The sequence below is a fragment of the Cynoglossus semilaevis genome, chromosome 14 (assembly GCF_000523025.1).
Source record: "Cynoglossus semilaevis isolate Cse_v1.0 chromosome 14, Cse_v1.0, whole genome shotgun sequence".
NCBI lineage: Eukaryota > Metazoa > Chordata > Actinopteri > Pleuronectiformes > Cynoglossidae > Cynoglossus > Cynoglossus semilaevis.
In genome coordinates this window covers 8,948,679-8,967,829 of record NC_024320.1, presented here as the reverse complement: position 1 = coordinate 8,967,829, position 19,151 = coordinate 8,948,679, and the positions used below count along the sequence as shown (strand labels likewise).

The window sequence follows — 19,151 nt, the reverse complement described above, 5'->3', positions numbered from 1 at the left end:
CCTTCAGGATCAGCTGTTTGTCACAGGTCAGATTTTCTTCTCACCCTCCCGTAGCAGTGGAGTGTATCTAACCCTGTTGAAGCTCAGCCTCATTGAGCATCAGTGAACATGACATACATCTAGCATTTACTGTGACCACTATGTGGTGCTGTAGCAACTGGTCTTCAAATGTTGGTGTAATGAACTAGTTGGAGAAAATGTGCAAACCAGTTTTCAAAACTTTGACTTTTTATTTATTTATTTATTTTCTAGTTGGAAATGTTTGTCCACCAAAGTTTAAGGGACTACAGTGATGGACACTGATGTCTGGTTCTGACGGAGGTCTGAGGCAGAGGTTGAACTGTGGGGAAGACAAAGGTTTGTGAGATGATTGAAACATTTGTTGAGGTGTTTGGTCTTTGTTGGCCCTCAGGGGAAGGTCCTGATCGTCATAGCCTTAAGTTCACATTCCTGAATCCCAGGGTCAGGGTTTTGTCTGAGGACAGAACTGAGGCCACTTCCCTTACGGAAACTGAGCCAAAATGAAACCCACTGAAGACTGGGAGAACTCACATACACAGAGAAGTAAATATAAGGATAGTAAAAGAAAATAAAAAGAACCAATCACCTTGGTTTTGTTGAACCCCTTCACAGCCTGTGTTATTATTGTCATATACATAAAACTTTATGTTAGGGGAATTATGCAGTTTTGGATACCAATTATGGTATGTTGGTTTTGATCAGCATTAAGCATGTAGCTCCCTTTCCTGGCCCATAGGCGGTGCTATGTACATATTTGAATCCAATAAAATCAATTGTTTTATAAAAAAATAAACCTGTAAAATGTGTCAACCTTTTCATAAAAAAATATGAAAACAATTTTGATGGCGAACACAATGAAATACATTTAGCATTTAATTTGCAATTAGAACTGTAGCATCTAGCATGTCAGAGGCATGCTAGCAGTTAGCAAATAGTAGCAAATTAGCAGTATAACTCACGATGCATTCCATAAAATGCTGATATCTTGGACTTATTCCACTTCTAGTGTTCAAAACCTTTTGGGCGAATGAAGTCAAACCTAAATAAAAAAAAAAGAAAATGGCCGACGGTAAGATACATTTTTATATATATGTACACATATAGGCATACTTATGTACATATGTGTATATAACTACACATGTATATACATATATGCATATATACATATGCATACATTCTGTATATACTGTACATATGTATTCGTATGTGTATACAAATACATATATGCACATATTTACAGACAATAGATATATGTCCAGGCATGTGACCCTGAGAGTTATTGACAGCGTGTATTTATTTTTAAATTTGGAGAACAGTCAAACTCTGTCAACATTATTTAAACAGAAAGTCCCTGCAGTAGTATCAGTTGTGGTGTAGGGTGTGGGCACAGATTCCCGACTTTCCTCGTGTGGTATCCTGCACACCCCCAGTGATCGGCTGTAGTTGGGCTGTTTGCACAGATCCCTTTGATCAGTGATTTTCCATAAATTTGCATTAATGTTGTGTTTTGTTTTCACCACGGCACAAACGCAGTGAAGTGTTGAGGGTGTTTGTCAGCGCCAGGATCATCCCGGCTGCCTACAGGGAAACTGCAGGAACATTCTGTGGTACAGGTGGTACTGTTTTCACTGTAACACCAGCCGCTTCTTCTCACTGCATCAGAGCCTTTCCAGTATCACAGTGGGTCGGAGTCTCTGGACCCTGACAGTGAACTGATCCAGGTCTAACACTCAACACTGGTTGAAGAAGGGAAAGAACAGTGACGTGCAGGCAGCGTACTGCTGCTAGCTGTAGAATCAGCCCCGGGGCATTTCTGTGGGTCTAACTATTATGCATCTGCAGTAAATTCATACTTTTTTTTTCTCTCTGCTGTTTTAATGCCACGTTGGCAGATCACTGAGTTTCATAAACATCAGCAGATGTTGAAGGAGAGAGAAGATGCTTACATTTAGAACTTGCATAATTTTCTCACACAGGAATTTTTTTAGCAGTTTAGTTTAAAATGAATCCAAAAGAAAAGAGCCTTGAGAGAGTAAATGTATGAGTTTGTTTTTTTGTTTTGTTTTGTTTTCTTGTAAAGTTCTTTGGTATTAGACTCTCGCTGAACAGAACCAAACAGGAGTGTGGGGCCTTAAATCTGAGTCAGAGCCTTTAAATCTGTGTGGGTTCTGACCGTGCTGAAGGACTGAGGCTGTACAGCAGATCTGAGCGATAGGCTGATTGGTGCAGCGCTGGAGTCAAGGCGGTGGAAGCTGACTACTCTGTTCAACATGTGTGACCAGGTTAAAACAACAGCAGATAAGGAGCTGCAGAGGAACAGAGGAGAAGAAGAAGCTGCTGCTGCTGCTGCTGCGGCGGCGGAGAAAGTCCCTGCAGTAGTATCAGTTGTGGTGTAGGGTGTGGGCACAGATTCCCGACTTTCCTCGTGTGGTATCCTGCACACCCCCAGTGATCGGCTGTAGTTGGGCTGTTTGCACAGATCCCTTTGATCAGTGATTTTCCATAAATTTGCATTAATGTTGTGTTTTGTTTTCACCACGGCACAAACGCAGTGAAGTGTTGAGGGTGTTTGTCAGCGCCAGGATCATCCCGGCTGCCTACAGGGAAACTGCAGGAACATTCTGTGGTACAGGTGGTACTGTTTTCACTGTAACACCAGCCGCTTCTTCTCACTGCATCAGAGCCTTTCCAGTATCACAGTGGGTCGGAGTCTCTGGACCCTGACAGTGAACTGATCCAGGTCTAACACTCAACACTGGTTGAAGAAGGGAAAGAACAGTGACGTGCAGGCAGCGTACTGCTGCTAGCTGTAGAATCAGCCCCGGGGCATTTCTGTGGGTCTAACTATTATGCATCTGCAGTAAATTCATACTTTTTTTTTCTCTCTGCTGTTTTAATGCCACGTTGGCAGATCACTGAGTTTCATAAACATCAGCAGATGTTGAAGGAGAGAGAAGATGCTTACATTTAGAACTTGCATAATTTTCTCACACAGGAATTTTTTTAGCAGTTTAGTTTAAAATGAATCCAAAAGAAAAGAGCCTTGAGAGAGTAAATGTATGAGTTTGTTTTTTTGTTTTGTTTTGTTTTCTTGTAAAGTTCTTTGGTATTAGACTCTCGCTGAACAGAACCAAACAGGAGTGTGGGGCCTTAAATCTGAGTCAGAGCCTTTAAATCTGTGTGGGTTCTGACCGTGCTGAAGGACTGAGGCTGTACAGCAGATCTGAGCGATAGGCTGATTGGTGCAGCGCTGGAGTCAAGGCGGTGGAAGCTGACTACTCTGTTCAACATGTGTGACCAGGTTAAAACAACAGCAGATAAGGAGCTGCAGAGGAACAGAGGAGAAGAAGAAGCTGCTGCTGCTGCTGCTGCTGCGGCGGCTGAGGAAGAAGAAGAGAAATGGAGGAAAAACAACCTCCTCCAGGAAACTGACAGCTTTTTGTTTTGTTTTTTTCACACAAACTCAACTTAAAATGACACAAAAGTGCAGCAGAACAAAAGTAGTTCACAAGTAGCCAGAGATGAAGAGAAGTTAACATCGGCCAATCAAATCCGTAATAACGATAATAATAATGATGATGATTACTATTATTACTATTATTACTATGATTATTATTACTGTTATTATTCTTCTTATTGGTATTATTATTGATAATAATAATAATAAAAGCAGAAAGGTCCAAATACTGTTTAGATGTGTAAATATCCTGGTCACAGACCAAGACTGGACCATGGTCTGGGTTTAAAAATAGCTTTTATTTTGTATTTTTTATTCGGATTTTCATTCATGTTATTTCAAATGCTCGGTATTGTCGTTTAATGTGTGCTCTATTTTTATTATATACATTTGAACATAACCAAACTTTCCTTTTAAAGTGTGTGTGTGAGAGAGAGTGTGTGTGTGTGTTGGTGGGAGTCTCCTCTGCTCAGCAACTCAATTTTTACAGCTCAGATCCAGTAGTTGGAGTTGTTGTAAAGAGAGAGCGAGGGAGAGAGAGAGAGGGCGAACGGGAGTGTGTGTGTGTGTGAGTGAGAGAAAGAGAGAGAGGGAGTGTGTGTGTGTATGTGTGTGAGCAGCAACAGCAGCAGCAGCAGCAGAGTGAACAAACACAGATCAGCAGCAGCAGCAGCAGCAGATCATCAGTAAGACTGTGAGCGAACACTTCTGTCACTTTAGCTTCAAACGCCGAACGGACAGGAGTCACTGGGGGAGGAGGAGCAACAGAAGGAGCGGAGGGACCTGGAAAAGCCCTGGAGCAGGACCGGGACCAGAACCAGGATCAGGATCGTCCTGCTCGGCTTGTTTAAAAGCTCGATCCGCAGCAGAGTCTCAGCTGTTATGAGCTAGAAGCCGTCCACAGACATGGAGACCAAACCGTTCCTCTCACTGGGTGAGTCCCACTCCTCCACACTTCCATTATTTGTAGCATTATTAGTAGCATTATCAGTGTGATTGTTCCTCTGATTGTCTGTTTGTTTGCCTGTTCGCCGACACTTTGGTCGAACCACGTTGATTTGCTGTGACAGCGCGCGGCTCCGTCGAACTGTAACTAAACTGGAACGTTATCAACGACAGCGTTAAAAGAAAACTTTAGGGGAAAAAATAAAAAAAAAATACTAATGTTTGTTTTCGTTACGCCGTTGCGTTCACGCGCCTCACACTACGAGGCCAACTTTTTAACTTTTGTTTTAACTCGTGTTTCATCTGATTCTGTCCGGTCTGATCAGACGCGCGCTCGTTCCTTCGTGCGCGTGTGGATGTGTTCAAGGTCCTGGACTTCTGTGGTTTCACGTGGCTCCGCTGCCTTCACGGCTGCCAGTGATCGTTAGTCAGTGTGATTAGTCTGGAGGTAATCCGGTTTAGTACAGGTTAGTCGGGTTACCAGTGATAGTCCGGGTTTATATGGCCATAAAAATGGTCGGATTATAGAAGATGATTTTCACAAATTAATGAAAATCTTAGTCTGGTTACTGAAACTAGTCTGCTAATAAAGGTAATCTGATTAGTCCAAATAGTCCGGTAACCAAGGCTATATTGCTAATAAAGATCATTTTTTAGTGAGAATATTCCAGTTAGTCTGGCTGCTAAGGCCGTTCTGCTAATAAGGATGATTAATTTAGTGAGAATATGCTGGTGAATGATGTTAGTCTGGTTAATGTAATGAGTTAGTATTGGTTTTCATAGTTTGTCTTATTACTAATTACCAATGTTTCGAGATTAGTTAGTTTGATTATCTGGGATAATCTATTAACTTAGTCTGGTTCTTTGGGTTTTGAGGTCAGTCCGGTTCATGAAACTTGTCCCTGTTGGTGTCAGTCTGGTTAACTGACATTATTTTATATATATTGTGTTTTTGTGGTTTTTATGTTTTGTTAAAACTCTAATATTTATTTTTTGTTAATATCTTATTTTAAATTAAACTGATATTTTTTGTATTTTAAATATTTGAATAATTAATGAATCTTAAATAATTCTTCATATTAAATAATGTTTTCACCTTCTGCTCAGTGTGAGCTCACGTCCACACTCACATGTATTTGTCAAGTCCTCACACTGACAGACTGACACAGTTCATGTAAACGTAGTGTCTTCTCCGCCGTATTTTATGGCAATTTGCGTGTGTCAACAACTGCCCTCTGTGACCTTCGACCTTACCTTCACATTCACCTCAACGTTCACTCTGACCTTAGCTTTTACCTTAACCCTGACTCTCACTTTAACTTTCACCTTGTCTCTGACATCTTCATTAGTGACACTCTGCTGATTGTTTACGTCGCCTGAAACTTGAATCACTTTCAGCGTGCACACACAATACGGTGCACCTGTAATAACAGCCTGAGTGTGCGTGTGTGTGTGTGTTTGTACAGCTACAGCAGCTACAGCAGCAGCAGCGGCCATGGTTTGGTCCGTGTGTATTTCTGGAAAAAGCCACATAAAGGCATTGTGGTGACAGTGTCAGTGAGCGGCAGTCAGAGGGCTGTGAAGCAGCAGAAAGTGTCTCTCTGTGTGTGTGTGTGTGTGCACGCGGCAGTGGTGATGATAACGTGTGGAGGTGAAACACGACGCCGTCATGAAAGAGCAGCAGCCACAATAACAGAGCTGCAGGAATGGAGTGAGCTCTGTTCACTCTGACAAACTCCAGCATCAATCATTTACACTCTGTTGCATGTGTGTGAGTGTGTGTGTGTGTGTGTGTGTGGGCATGCACGGTCACTGGTCTGCTGTGGGGCTCTTTTTAAGCTTCAGTCATTAATAAAAAATTGTCCTCCCTCTGAGATGGTGGCTTGGAAAACATCGAGATGAAGACCTCTTGTCCGGGTGTCACTTCAGGTGTTTCAGTCGATGGTGTACAGATAAACGACTGTCTCTTCAGCCTGGACTCAGACTCAGGTCTACTGAAGTGTGTCTTTGGTTTACAGGTTAAAACCTGACCCCGTTGTCTCCGTGTGTCTCCTGCTCCCTGAGGGTTGATTAATAACTGAGAAAGGGTTCATTGATGATGAAGTGACAAAAGTTTTGAGCAGCTGTGCTCATTCACCCTCTCTCTGTCTTTATTCCCTTATTTTCTCTTTTAGTATTTGGATCAAGTAAATCTTTTGTCAGGTCAGCTCACAGGGCAGGGACCATAAAAAACATTTAAAATTGTGCTCTTTAATTGGTTTAACTTTAAAAAACTTTAATGATCTGGACGCATCAATTTTTTTATTTTATGTGATATGTTTGTTTCCTGTACCATACTTCCCACTGGAGTTTAAGGTGTATCTGTCAAAAAGTATAGACCAGGGGATGCAACCCCTGGTCCGTGGACCGGTACCGGTCCGTTGATTAGTTAGTACTGGGCCGCAGAGAAGGAACTATAAGTTAAGAAGTCAATTCACTTAAATCAGAGAGAATTTCCATTTACTTTGACTCTGATACTAACGGAATTAAGTCTAAAAGATGTTTGATTTGAGAAAGGTACCGATCCTTAACCATTCTGTAATGATGCTTCAACAGTTAACCCAACACTACTGGTCAATGGTAGTGGCCGGCAGTAGTCCTTGGAGCTAAAAATGTTGGGGACCACTGATGTAAAGGAAGAAAAAAATATGTCATTTCTATTACTTGTAATTGTTTTGTTTCAGTTGTACAACATTTCAGTGGTCCAGAGTGTCGACAGTGCAACCTTATGTGGCCATAAAAGATATGAAATATATTTAGGTATAAAAGTCGCTTTGGAATATAAGTCACAGGATCAACTGAACTACTGCGAAATATTGAAGATTGATTGGAAACTACAAAATGCAAAAAAAATGCTAAATAAAATAAAGGGGGGTGTAGACACCTGCCTAGAACTTTTGCACAGTACAGTGCAAACGCAGAACAATTTTGTTAATAGTGTGAGTGATCAGAATCCTTCTGGTCCAAACGTTCTGCTGCATCAGCTCACTCCCCCACCCCCTTTCCTCCCTCCCGTCCATTCCCATCTCGTCCTCCTTAAATCTCCATTTATATTTTTACTTCCGCTCCATCAAAGCTTGTCTCTGGCACCGATGGTTGTTAATTGGCCTCTTCAAGGACGCAGCCATGTGCAGAGTCCTTGAACGTATCGATTATCCGCTTAACTCGCTGTAATTATCCGTCCTGCTGCAGTAAAGATTCGGGCTGTGTGAAATGACAAGCAGAACATTTGACTGTACCAGTCGGGCTGTGTATGACAAGCAGAACATTTGACTGTACCACGTCAGAGTTTACACCCCACCCGCCGCTGTTGGGACGGAAGGGTCTGGTGTTACCACAGGGAGGACGAGGAGGAGGAGGAGGAGGAGGAGGAGGAGAACCAATAGATTTAATATAAAAATGACAGACTCTGGTCTCTGTTTCTAATGTCTGTGAAGAACCAAACAGTCCCAGAACTTCCCAGTGGCTTTTCTTTGGAGCAGCATCCATGGTTCAAAGAAAACAGATCTGGTTCTATCCCAAGTAGGGGTGTAACGATACATGATACAAATCACATTTTTTAGTTCACGATACAATTTTATCACAATGGTTTGCTGACCAAATAGAATGATCCTTTATCTATAAGAACTGTACAAAATACTATTACTAACTGAAATGAACTGAAATTGTTATCTTAAAAAACAAAAAATATAGTAGTTAGAGAATGTTGTGATGTAAAGGGACAATGAGAGACACCGCAGGGTTTTAATCAACACTCACACTTTATTCAACTGCTCAAAGTTGTAAAAGTCGGAGTTTCCCGGAACGCACGGGGGTTCAGGTGACTCCATTTTGTTTAATAGTGACATGGTGGTAGCTGATCCAGTGTCAGAGTTAGCACTGTGGTGACTGTCTTTAGAGCAGTGCTACCCAATAAGTGTGGCGGGACTTTTGGTATACTGTCTTTATTTATGCTTGAATCATAAACACGCCTCCAGTCCAGTAGATGGCAGCGGAGCAGGCTGCCTTATCAACCAAGAACCTAGTAGAAGAGGAACTCACAAGCATACCGCCACCTAGTGTACTGGAGTGTGTAGTCTCATGGTACGACCAGTGACTTTTTGATATAATGCAGCTTACTCCTTTGCGATATATATATATATATATTTCTTAAATCGATGCGACTCATCATACACTTGAATTGATTTTTAATTGATTCATGATTCATCGTTACACCCCTAGTCTCACGGTTTTCACAAATCCTGAGGGAACTTCTTCAGGTTCGACTATGCACATGTGAACGGAACTGTTAAACCTGGTCTGTGTGTGTGTGTGTGTGTGTGTGTGTGTGTGTGTGTGTGTGTGGAGCATTTGTTGGTCATTTTATGGTGGTCCAGTTTTGTACTGATGTGAAAAGAGTCTGCAGCTGTCATTTTTATTACGGCACTTTTAGACTTAATGACTGAGTGTCCCTGTCTCTGTCCTGTGTAACTGTCTTTCTCTCTGTCTGTCCTCCTTTTGTCTTTACTCTGGCTCTTCTTCTTTGTCTCTCTCCTCTGATTCTTTGCCAACTCCCAGTACACAGATGACAGTCAGTGTTTTAGACCTCCCCCTCTTCCTCCTGCTCCTCCACTTCACCTGTAACTCTCACCTGTTGCTGCTGTTAAATCCTGACATGCAGTTTGTCAGGTTTAAATGTGTCCAGTAAATGAAGACACTGGTTTTGTCCTTCTGTGTTTCCTCTCACCTCCATCATTCCTCCTGCCCCTCCTCCTTTTTAATCAACTAATTATTTTCACCTCTGAACCAGGCAGAAATAAGTAACTGCTAAAACCCATCAACTTTTTTTGTCCGCTGCTCCTCACTCCCCGCGCCTCCTCTTTCCTCCTTGCAGGAGGTCTTTATTGACGAAGACTGTGCTTGAACTGTGCTCCTCACACCTTCACCTTTGACCCTCATTCCCTCAATCATGTCATGAGGAGCTGCTGGCGTTCTCTCCCTCCCTCCCTCCCTCCCTCCCTCCCTCCGTGGTCAAAGACACGCTCATCTAGATTATTTAATCTTTCCTCTGTCTCTGATCTTTTTTTTCTGATTTGAATCATTTTTTCTCCTTTTGTTGTCAACACCTCTGTCTGCAAATAACTCAGAGCAGAGATGGAGGAGAAGAATCAGACCAGATCTAAGCTGTGAAATCATGAAAGATGTCCTCTGTGTCTCCTCTGGTCCCGCGGTGACGTCTGATATTGCTTTATTCATACTCGGCATCCCAAAATAAGAAGTTGGAAAGTGTTTTAGGACAGAGAGACACAGTAAATCAGACGAGCTACAAACACAGACAAACACAGAGAGGGGGCAGATTGTTGTGGTGTTTGTTTGTTTTTGTGCCAGTTGTTCTAAATCATTCGTCATTTTTTTCAGATTAATGTTGAACCACGATGACAAGAGAAAAACATGATGTTACATGAAGTCTTTGTTACCTCTAGGGGTCTAAGAACATATTGATACAGCCTTAACAATCTGTGAGTTTTCAAAGTTTTCGGCCCCACATGTAAGAGACTGCTCCTCTGGTCTCCGTGAGGCCCAGGGTGGGAGCTCAGCTCAGTTAAACCTGGTCAATTAATCCCAGATCAGAGTCTCGGTTCCAGATTACGATCAGAACCAGCTCGGTTTTCACCTCCTCACACCAGCAGAAGTTAAGTACAGGCTTGGAACGGAGCCACGGAGCGTGTGCACGTGCACGTGCACTGTAACTGTAACATGTCCACAAGTCCACAGGCATGAAGATCAGATGTGAGATAACAGGGTTCCTCTGTGGGTTCTCCTCAGCCTGTGGTGGTCGGCAGTGCCAGTGTTGATGCCTGCAGGTCCACACATCTGGGTGGGGAGTGTGTGGGTCTTTGTCACCTACGGTCAGACTCCTCACGGAGGACGTCTGGTTTTAGGAATGTCTGCAGTGGAGGAAGTGTGTGTGTGTGTGTGTGTGTGTGTGTGTGTGTCCACCCCCTCCTCCTCCTCACAGGTCAGCTGATATCGACCTGTTCGTTCAGTTTAAATCGAGAAAAACTTTCTTGAGTCAAAGGCGATCAAACCTCCTCCTCCTTCTCCTCTTCTCCCCCTTCTTTTCCTCCTCATTTCTCCTCAAACACTCACTCAACTCAGGTTTCACTTTTTTATGAGCCTATAAAAAGGAGAATTAGTTCTGCAGACAGTTTTTAGTCAGAGAACACAGTTTCCTAACGTGAAGATTTGAAGTGAAGTCTGAAGTCATCAGCTGACATGATCTGACACTGTGGACTGACACGACACACACACACCACAGACACACACACCACAGACACACACACCACAGACACACACACCACAGACACACACGCTGACGGAGCTACGGAAGCCCAGCTGTGACATTTAACTGTCAGCTTTTAATGAAGACAACATCAGGTTTCTGTGTGTGTGTGTGTGATTTTTTTTTACTTAAGCATCTGATGTCAGAGCGTCTGAGCTTCAGCAGAGGTCAGGGGTCAGGGCGGGGTCAGGCTCTGAGGGAGAGGAGGAGGCAGGAGCAGGAGAATAAGGAGGTGGATCAAGAACAATTCTGTCGACTTAACTTGTATACCAACACCTCCTTCTGATCCTCCTCCTCTTCTCCTTCAATTTCTCCTTTTCAGAGGGTTGCTGGTTCACATCCCAGGCTCCCCTGCTTTTCGGGCTCAATCTAATTTGGTCTCCTGTTTACATGTGTACATATGTGTACTGAATACACTGTGTTTATGTTAAATTATAATAAAGCTCCTCCTCTTCCTCCCTTTGCTCCTCCTCCTCCTGTCCTGCCCATTGTTGCAGTGTTTCCCATTGGTTGATCAGGACTGTATTAGTTTGATTAGTATTATCTATTAGTTAATTGTGGTAAAAATGTAGTGACCTCAGTAGCGATGTATACCAACCATTGTTGGTTTTACAAAAAAATGCTGTTGTTTAGCATGTAGCTCCTTTTAACTAAAGTTAACTGGCTAACACTTGGCAACTTCTGGATTTACTTATGGGATTTATTTTCGCTGTTCATCTCTTTTGTTTGTGGAGCTAACACCTAGCTCTGCTAACTTTTAGCTACTCTATCTGGTCTGCCTTCTGTGTTGCTTAACTTTTCACTATTTTAAAGATTGGATTTATTTTTATATATTTTTTGCCTGGTTGATGAAACGTGAATTTGAAGGAGGTGTTGAAGGAGGAGGAGAAGGAGGAGGTTTGTAGAAAGAGGAACAAGTCTTTGGAGGAGCGGGGAATAAAGAGCTCCAGCACATCTGGATTGCCTCAGCAGAATATTTGTGCAACATCTGGAAAAATTCCCTGGAATTCCAGGCTCCCCTCCTCTCATTTAGGCCCTGATTTTTCCTTTTTTTTTTTTTTCTTAACTTCTTCAAAGTCTCTTTGACTCCGGCTCCTATAAAACTCCTGCAGTTATCCACGTCCAGCCGTTAGCAGACTTTATTGTCGGCCAAATTGGGCCCATGTGACCAACTTCCCTTTGTGCACGGCCGTCCCTAATTAAGTGGCACTCTTAAAAAAAAAAAAAAGTGAGCGGGAACTGGGCTGCAGATCCAGAGCCAGGATCCAGACGTGGGCCAAACACAACCCTCATAAAAGTGAAGCAGGAAAAATAAATGCAGCTTTTTTTCTTTTCTTTTTTTTTTTCTTTTTTTTTCCATTACCAGTAAAAGTTTTAATGCTGGTTTGAGGAATAAGCTCATGTTTCTGGCTCGGTGTGAAAAGAGCCACTGTGTGTCCAGCCCCAAAGACAAACAGAACGTCTTTGTCTCCTTGTTTCTTCATCTCTGGGTTTGTCCTCGGACACAGAGACGTCTCTCTCAGGTGTGAAGTCCCCGGAGAGGAAAATGGAAAATAAAAACAACATGAGACCTGAATTAACAGCTTCACTCCGCACAGTCTGAGGCTGCGCCCCCTGCTGTGCAGCCACAGCGAGGCTCACTGTGTCTCCTCATTAGCGATTTAGACATGAGCGTCTTCACCTGGACATAAGAACCTGAGCTGTGTGTGAATGATTAAAGGAGGCGCAGCGCAGACTCGAACCCCCTGAGAGTTTCAGTCCAGTGAGGCAAGAGGAGGAGGGGGAGATCAGAGGAGAGAAGAAAGAAGTGAATGTTGAGTGATCGTAGAATTTCTAATCAAGTCACTTCTTTATTCACACCAAATTAACAGGTTTTAAATCCCAATGCCTCACCGTCACCCCCCTGAGGAGTTCCAGGTCACTACGCTCCATATATTTACCATTTTAAATCAAAATGAAAGAAATCAATGAACTCAAAACCATTGTTCATCCAGTGATGGTATATTTCTGACTACATTCTTTTTATTTCCTTTCTTATTTTCTTTCACCTCCTCGCTTTCCCACCTTCACTTTCTCTCCTGCTCTCTTCATCTCCCCACTTCCCCTCACTGCCTCTCCTCCTCTGCCTCCCCCCCCCCCCCCCCCCCCCCCCGCCCCCCCCCCCCCCCTGTCCAACCATCCCTACACTTGGCTCTGACTCAGACGCTGTAAACACTGTAGAAAAATAAAAACTTCATAAAAGTCTGACAGTCGAACCAGGAATCATGTTTTCTCTGCCTCATAAATGTCCTTAATAAAATCCAAAGGCAGTGATTGTTGACATTAGAGGTTTTTTGGTCATAAATGGAAAATGGAAAAAAAAGACATCAGTATGAAGAAGTGAGAAGTCTGGCTCTGATGACATCATCAGAAGTGGACCGAAACAAAAACACAATGATAAAGTAGTTGGTTTTTCAGCATAAATGACCACAAGCTGTGGGATATTTAATCCTGCCTGCAGTCATGTGACTGACCTACTTTCTCCCTCTCTCTCTCTCCCTCTCCCTCCCCCTCTCTCATCTACTACTCCTTCTCCCTCGTTCCCTGTTTTTCTCTCCTCTCTTCTCATTTCACTCCTCCTTTTTTCTCCTGTGTTGCGGGTGTATCTCCCTTCTCCCTCACTCCTCTCTACTCCTCTCTTCACCCATCCTCTCTCCTCTGCTCTCTCCCTCTCTCTAACAGTGTTCTTTTCTCAGTGTTCTATGTCCAATCACAGAATGTCATTTATTTTTCAAACCAGAAAAAAATTCAGTTAAAAAATGTAAACAAAAGACAGACCTGATGAGGATAGTTTTAAGTCCAACTATAAAAATTCCTGTTCTTCTGATCTTCATTTTTCATAATCCAATTCAGATGAAGGTCAGGGTGGAGTTTGATGATGTTTCTGACCCTCATTTGTCCTTGACTTTCTTCTCCTCCCGTTTGTCTCTGTCTAGCTTAAATCCATTTCGATGAATTCATTTATCTTTATCTGTCCTGATCAGGAAGTCCACTGTGAGTCGCAAGAGATTTTTTGGGGGGTAGTCTCACATCATGTTTCCCAGGAGTTTACGAATAATGTCTATTGACTTGTGTCGCGAAGGTTTGTGACCTTTAAAATATGGGTCCCCAGTTAGGAAAGTTAGGAAACACTGCACTAAGGGACACAGGATTTGTGACTGTTGTTGGGCTGTAGTCCAACTGGATGTGGTTGTTTGGTCTGATCATAGTCAGACTGTAGTTGGACTAATGTCTGACAGGTCTCTCCTATAGTAAGGCCTGTCCGATGGATTTTAGTCAGTCTACAGCAGAGGTCAGCAACTACATTTGTTGGAGGGCCGGACTTCTTTGAGGCTCAAATAATATTAAAATAACAATCACATTTTTGTCTTAACAACGTTATTTGATGTTGATTGTGGTCTGCACGATGCTTCATCCTTTGTGACGATGACCATAAGCGCCAGCATTATAGTCAGAGAACAAGAAATGGGGAGCAAGGTGAAGAGATGGGGAGTGAAAGGAGAGAACAGGGAAGAGTTACGGAGAAGTTCAGAGTGAGATGTGCCTGTAACAGCAGCTCGGTTGTTGATTGTTTGTAATAAAAGTTTCAAAAAGTGCTCAGGTCTCTCCCTGGTTGTGTTTCTGTTGGAGGGGCGTTACAGTTTGGTTGTTGTGCACAGTATCCTCCAGTTCAAGCTGCACGTTGTCTTTGCATCATTAAAGCTGTCTGACTTATCATTCATTTGTAAAAACACTGGTAAAAGCATGTGGAAAGACCACAAGTGGTGGAAGATGAGCAGGCGCACTAAGTCAATCCTGCGACAGGATCTAAACCGCCATCTAAGGGTGGGTTATTTAATGCGCATCAGTTAAGGAGCGAGTGCACTTTACTTTGTAGTGTGAACACAAACAGGAAGTGAAACTGGTGTTGCAGCGACTGTATTAAGTGCCGGTGTGAACACAGTGTATGACTGTAGGTCAGTGGAGGTTGACTGGAGTTGAACCCTAGTCTGTCCTGTAGGTCATGGTTGCTGCAGCAGCTGTGTCCAGTCGCCTCTTGGAATGTGTGGAATGTGTGTGTTCCTGAAGAGAGAACATGATCTTCATAATCCTGGGACTCAGATCTTCGTCCCGGACTGTCCTCTGTCCTCCAGTCTTCACTCAATTATATTTGATTCATGTTTTTAAATCTTCTCTTCCTGTTGTTCAAGTGAAAACCAGCCGAGAACTGAATGTTCTGAAACACACATTTATTTTTCAGACGCAGTGAAATTTTCCTTCTGATCTTTATAAAAACCTTCACCGTGTTCCTCCTCCTCCTTCTCCTCCTCCTCGGCCGCACAAACATTATCCAGTATTATTATTGTACAGATTTTCCTTGGTTGACTTCTCCTCTCTCTGGGAGAAGTGTGTGTAAATGTCCATCAGAGCAGATGATCTGCTCTGATGATCTGCTCTGATGGTCGTGATGTTTCCACTCTGTGGTCTTCATTCACACACTCCAGTCAGAGTCTGGCCTCTGTTTTCTGTCCAGCTCTGACTCCAGCCTGGCTTCATGTCAAACCCTCATATTCAAACAGAGCTGCTCATTTTACAACCAACTTTCCATAAATTTTACTTCCCAGACAGGATTCTTCCAATTTTTTTTCCACTTTCTGACTCCAGGCTGTAATGGAGTTTTTCACTGACTGTCAGTGTTTTTTTCTATTTTTTCAAATTATCCTGTTTTTTTTATATCTGCCTTTTTAATCCATGTTTTTGAAACAGCATCTCATCTGTTTAATGTCTTGAAGGTGTTTTTATTGTTGCAGCTGTGCATCCAGATGTTCTGGAATGATCCAACACTTCATTTCAGAACATTCTCAGTTAAAGGACACTCACATCATATTTTCCATATTACTTTCTGTTTTTTTTTTTTTACATCTAAATATATTTTAGAAACAGTTGACATCATATAAATGTTGATTAAGGTTTTTTTGGCACAGATTTAGCATTTTTCTCAAATTGATGTCGTCTATATAAGTGTTTAGAGCAGGGGTGGCCAACCAGTCAAGAGTCTAAGAGCCACAATTTTTACTGTTACTGCAAAGAGCCACGTGATAAACATGGGCACGTGTGAACTGCCCCATCCCTTTAAAATAAATAAATAAATAAAACTTTTCACGCTATCAAAACTTCTTGTGTACATATTTCCATCTGTGCGAATGGGGGCGGGTCTTACGTAACTAATTTGTGTCAACGCCCATCGGCATGAGATTCACATAGTGGAAAAAAACACAAACATAAAATTCGACATGATCGTAAGAGCCTCATGTGGCTCCTGAGCTGCAGGTTGTGCTGTTCTGGTATAGAGGCTTATTTTCTGGCACTTGTTGAAGTCTAGTGTTGAAGCTTTTTTTTTTTTTTGCTGTTTTTGTCTATTTAAGACATGTTTTAGCCAAACAAGCTAGCCAACCTACTTTGAATAATCCTGTTGTTCTTTACTAATTTATTGGTCTTTGCTAAGTTTAGTAAAGTTTGACAGAATGTTGAGCACTGCTGACTATCTCTGACAGACTACACCTAGAAGTCTACTACCTCCATCATTTTTGCTTCTGATGCTGTTTGCGAATGGGAAAATGCCACAATAGATCTTTTGTATAAAATGTCTTTACGACAAAATAAACCGCAGATGGATCTGAAGGACGGTGCTGTTAGAAAAGACCTTCAGTGACAGCAGTGAAGAGAATTCATGTTGATGTGCGTCCTGATGTTGACAGGGCATCGACCTTGGAGAGTAAAAGTAGGTCGGAGTGAGAGAATGTGCCGAGTTTGTAGTGGAAAAGAAAATGGTGTTTAATAACAGCAGCAGCAGTAGAGTGTGGGCCTTAATGTTCTTAGTGGATTCATGGTGTTGCAGCTTCAGGTGTCAGGACAATAAGGTGGTTGTGCACAACACCTCCACCTTCTGTGACGGAGAAAAAAGCTGACGGTTCGATTCCCCTGCAGTGTTTTCTGTCAGCTGCTAACAGGTCTGAATATTCATGTCTTTACGCTCAAGCTTTCTTCAGACATCACAGGCTGAAGGTGATGGTCTTTGATCAGTGAAGACTGTCAACAGCGTTCAGAGATGATCTGGACCACGTCCAGGGGCTCCTCATCTTCGTCCTCATTAGATTTAAAAATAACTTCCACTTTGACCTGGTGTTCTTGAATCAGGAGAGATTTTTTTTTCTCCACTTCTCTGCGGAGGATGATGACGTGGAGCAGTGGGAGCTTCAGTTCAGTTCCGGGGATTGAGACCGTCCTGTCACCAGCTGCTATAAAGACCACCTTAAAGATAACTGATTTTTCTAACTACACCTTTGGGTCTGTTCTGTCCCTCTTCTTAACCTGCAGCGTTTTCTGAATCCACTCATGATATTGATGTTGAGGTGTTAATCTCCAGAGCTGCAGTGACATGACAGAGTTCCACTGTGATATTTGGAAGTGTTGCTGTGGTTTGTTGTGGCTGAAGCTCAGGGTTTTGTCTTCCACCAGGGTCACCGTGTGTCTGTTCTGCTGTACATTTAGTCTAAGATTCTTTTAGAGAAGAAACAGCTGTCTGTGGTGCCTGATATTCACTCACTCATCCAGAACAGATCAATGAAGAATGTACGAGTGCAAAAGAACACAGGTACCACATCGGTAGAACCTTCAGACTGAGGCCACACAGCTGCAATAGATGAAATAGAACATTAACATAGTAGACCGTCGCTGCTGCTGCTGCTGCTGCTGCTGCTGCTGCTGCTGCTGCTGCTGTTTTATACTCTAGTGTTTATATACTCTGAGCTGTGATTAGTCTGTGACTGTCTTCTCTGAGCTGCGATTGGTCTGCGATTGTCTTATCAAAGATGCCATTGGTCTGTGGATGTCCTCAAAGCTCTGATTGGTCCCTGACAGTCTGGACCTATGTCCTCTGCTGCTGAAGGTGAAGGACACTGGCGACAGTAACTGTGGTGATTGATGGCTGGAGTCCAATGTGGGAACGCTCTTTTATTTTTATTTTTATTTTTATTGGACCTGGGAGAAGCATTCAAGGCCTAATGAACTTTGACCTTGGGCTTGATCACCATGGCAACATGTGAGGTGAACAATCGAGCGCTGCGCCGCAAAAAACTCTCGTAAACCCCTGAATGTGGTTCAGTGAAAAGCTGGTGTTCCTGTAAAAGTTCTGACGTTTGTTTCACAGACACATCTGGGCGACACTAGAACTGTCTGTGGTGATTTAGAACTCTGATGAAGGAACAAGTTTAGACTTTAAGTGGTCTAACGTTGTCCACACCTGAGAGCAACTAACACCTGTAGGACAGGTGATGTAACATGATATATAGGATCAGGAATAGAGATCAGGATTAGAGATCAGGATCAGAGATCAGGATCAGAGATCAGGATCAGAGATCTGGATCAGAGATCAGGATCAGAGATCTGGATCAGAGGTGACCAGAATTGTAAAAATTGGTTCAAAGTTAGCCATCTGTTTGGCTGATAATGGAGAAGGAAATGGTCCCTGGAACATTTTAAAAGCCGTCCTCCTTGCTGGTCTTACAGAGACCGTCCTTAGAACCTTGATCCGACTGGTGTTTCATGTTTTTAGAGCTGGTGGAAGACATGATGGGTTTTAATGAACAGGAAGATCCAGCCTTCAGGGGACGAACTCTGCAGCGTTCTGAAGATGGGGTTAATCAGAGAAACTCTGTGATGGTCGGACAGCAGTTCTTCTCTCTGATTAACACATCAGTTATTATATTTTAATAACAAGCAGCTGACAACACACAGCAGTGGACATTAACGTCTGACCTCAGTCACTGACACAGCAGCAGCCTTCCATTAACCTCTGTGTTTAAACCACTGACAAACGACGCATCAACACAATCACTTTAGCAAACGCTAATTAGTCTAATGCAGTGGTTCTCAATTATTTTCTGTCACGCCCCCCCCCGCCCCGCCAGAAATGTTTTCACGCCCCCCTGCGATCCAAACCCCTGCCAACTGAAATACTATTGAGAACCTGATAACATGTATATTTCTATCTGTACAAACCACTGTATGAGTTGCTGCCACCTAGTGACTGGAGGATTGTTATCATTCAAGCATTACAGCAGCGGTACACTAATGTCCAGCAGGCTATATTCAATTGGAAGCCCCTTTTGCCCCCCAGGGTGGACCACCCCACTATTTGAGAACTACTGGTCTAATGGCTATTTTAAGCAACTACGACATTGTGTAGTCCAGGCAAATGTACTGTACACATGTTGTTATTGACAGACTGCCGTTATCTGTCGTTCTGTTCCATCAATAGATGGAAGCGATTGTGATTAATCACGATTG

General features: G+C 42.8%; 1 protein-coding gene across 2 annotated transcripts in view; it reads left to right on the top strand.

The window, feature by feature from the left end:
• Positions 1 to 4,052: 4,052 nt before the first annotated feature.
• rxraa (retinoid X receptor, alpha a) overlaps positions 4,053 to 19,151 on the top strand; it is a 63,692-nt gene continuing 48,593 nt past the window's right edge. Inside the window, exon 1 of one of the 2 annotated variants that reach the window (XM_008324905.3) lies at positions 4,053 to 4,412. In XM_008324905.3, the coding sequence (XP_008323127.1) occupies positions 4,385 to 4,412 (28 nt within the window). In that variant the 5' untranslated portion in view covers positions 4,053 to 4,384. The remainder of the gene's footprint in view (positions 4,413 to 19,151) is intronic. The other variant, XM_008324904.3, reaches the window with a different exon arrangement.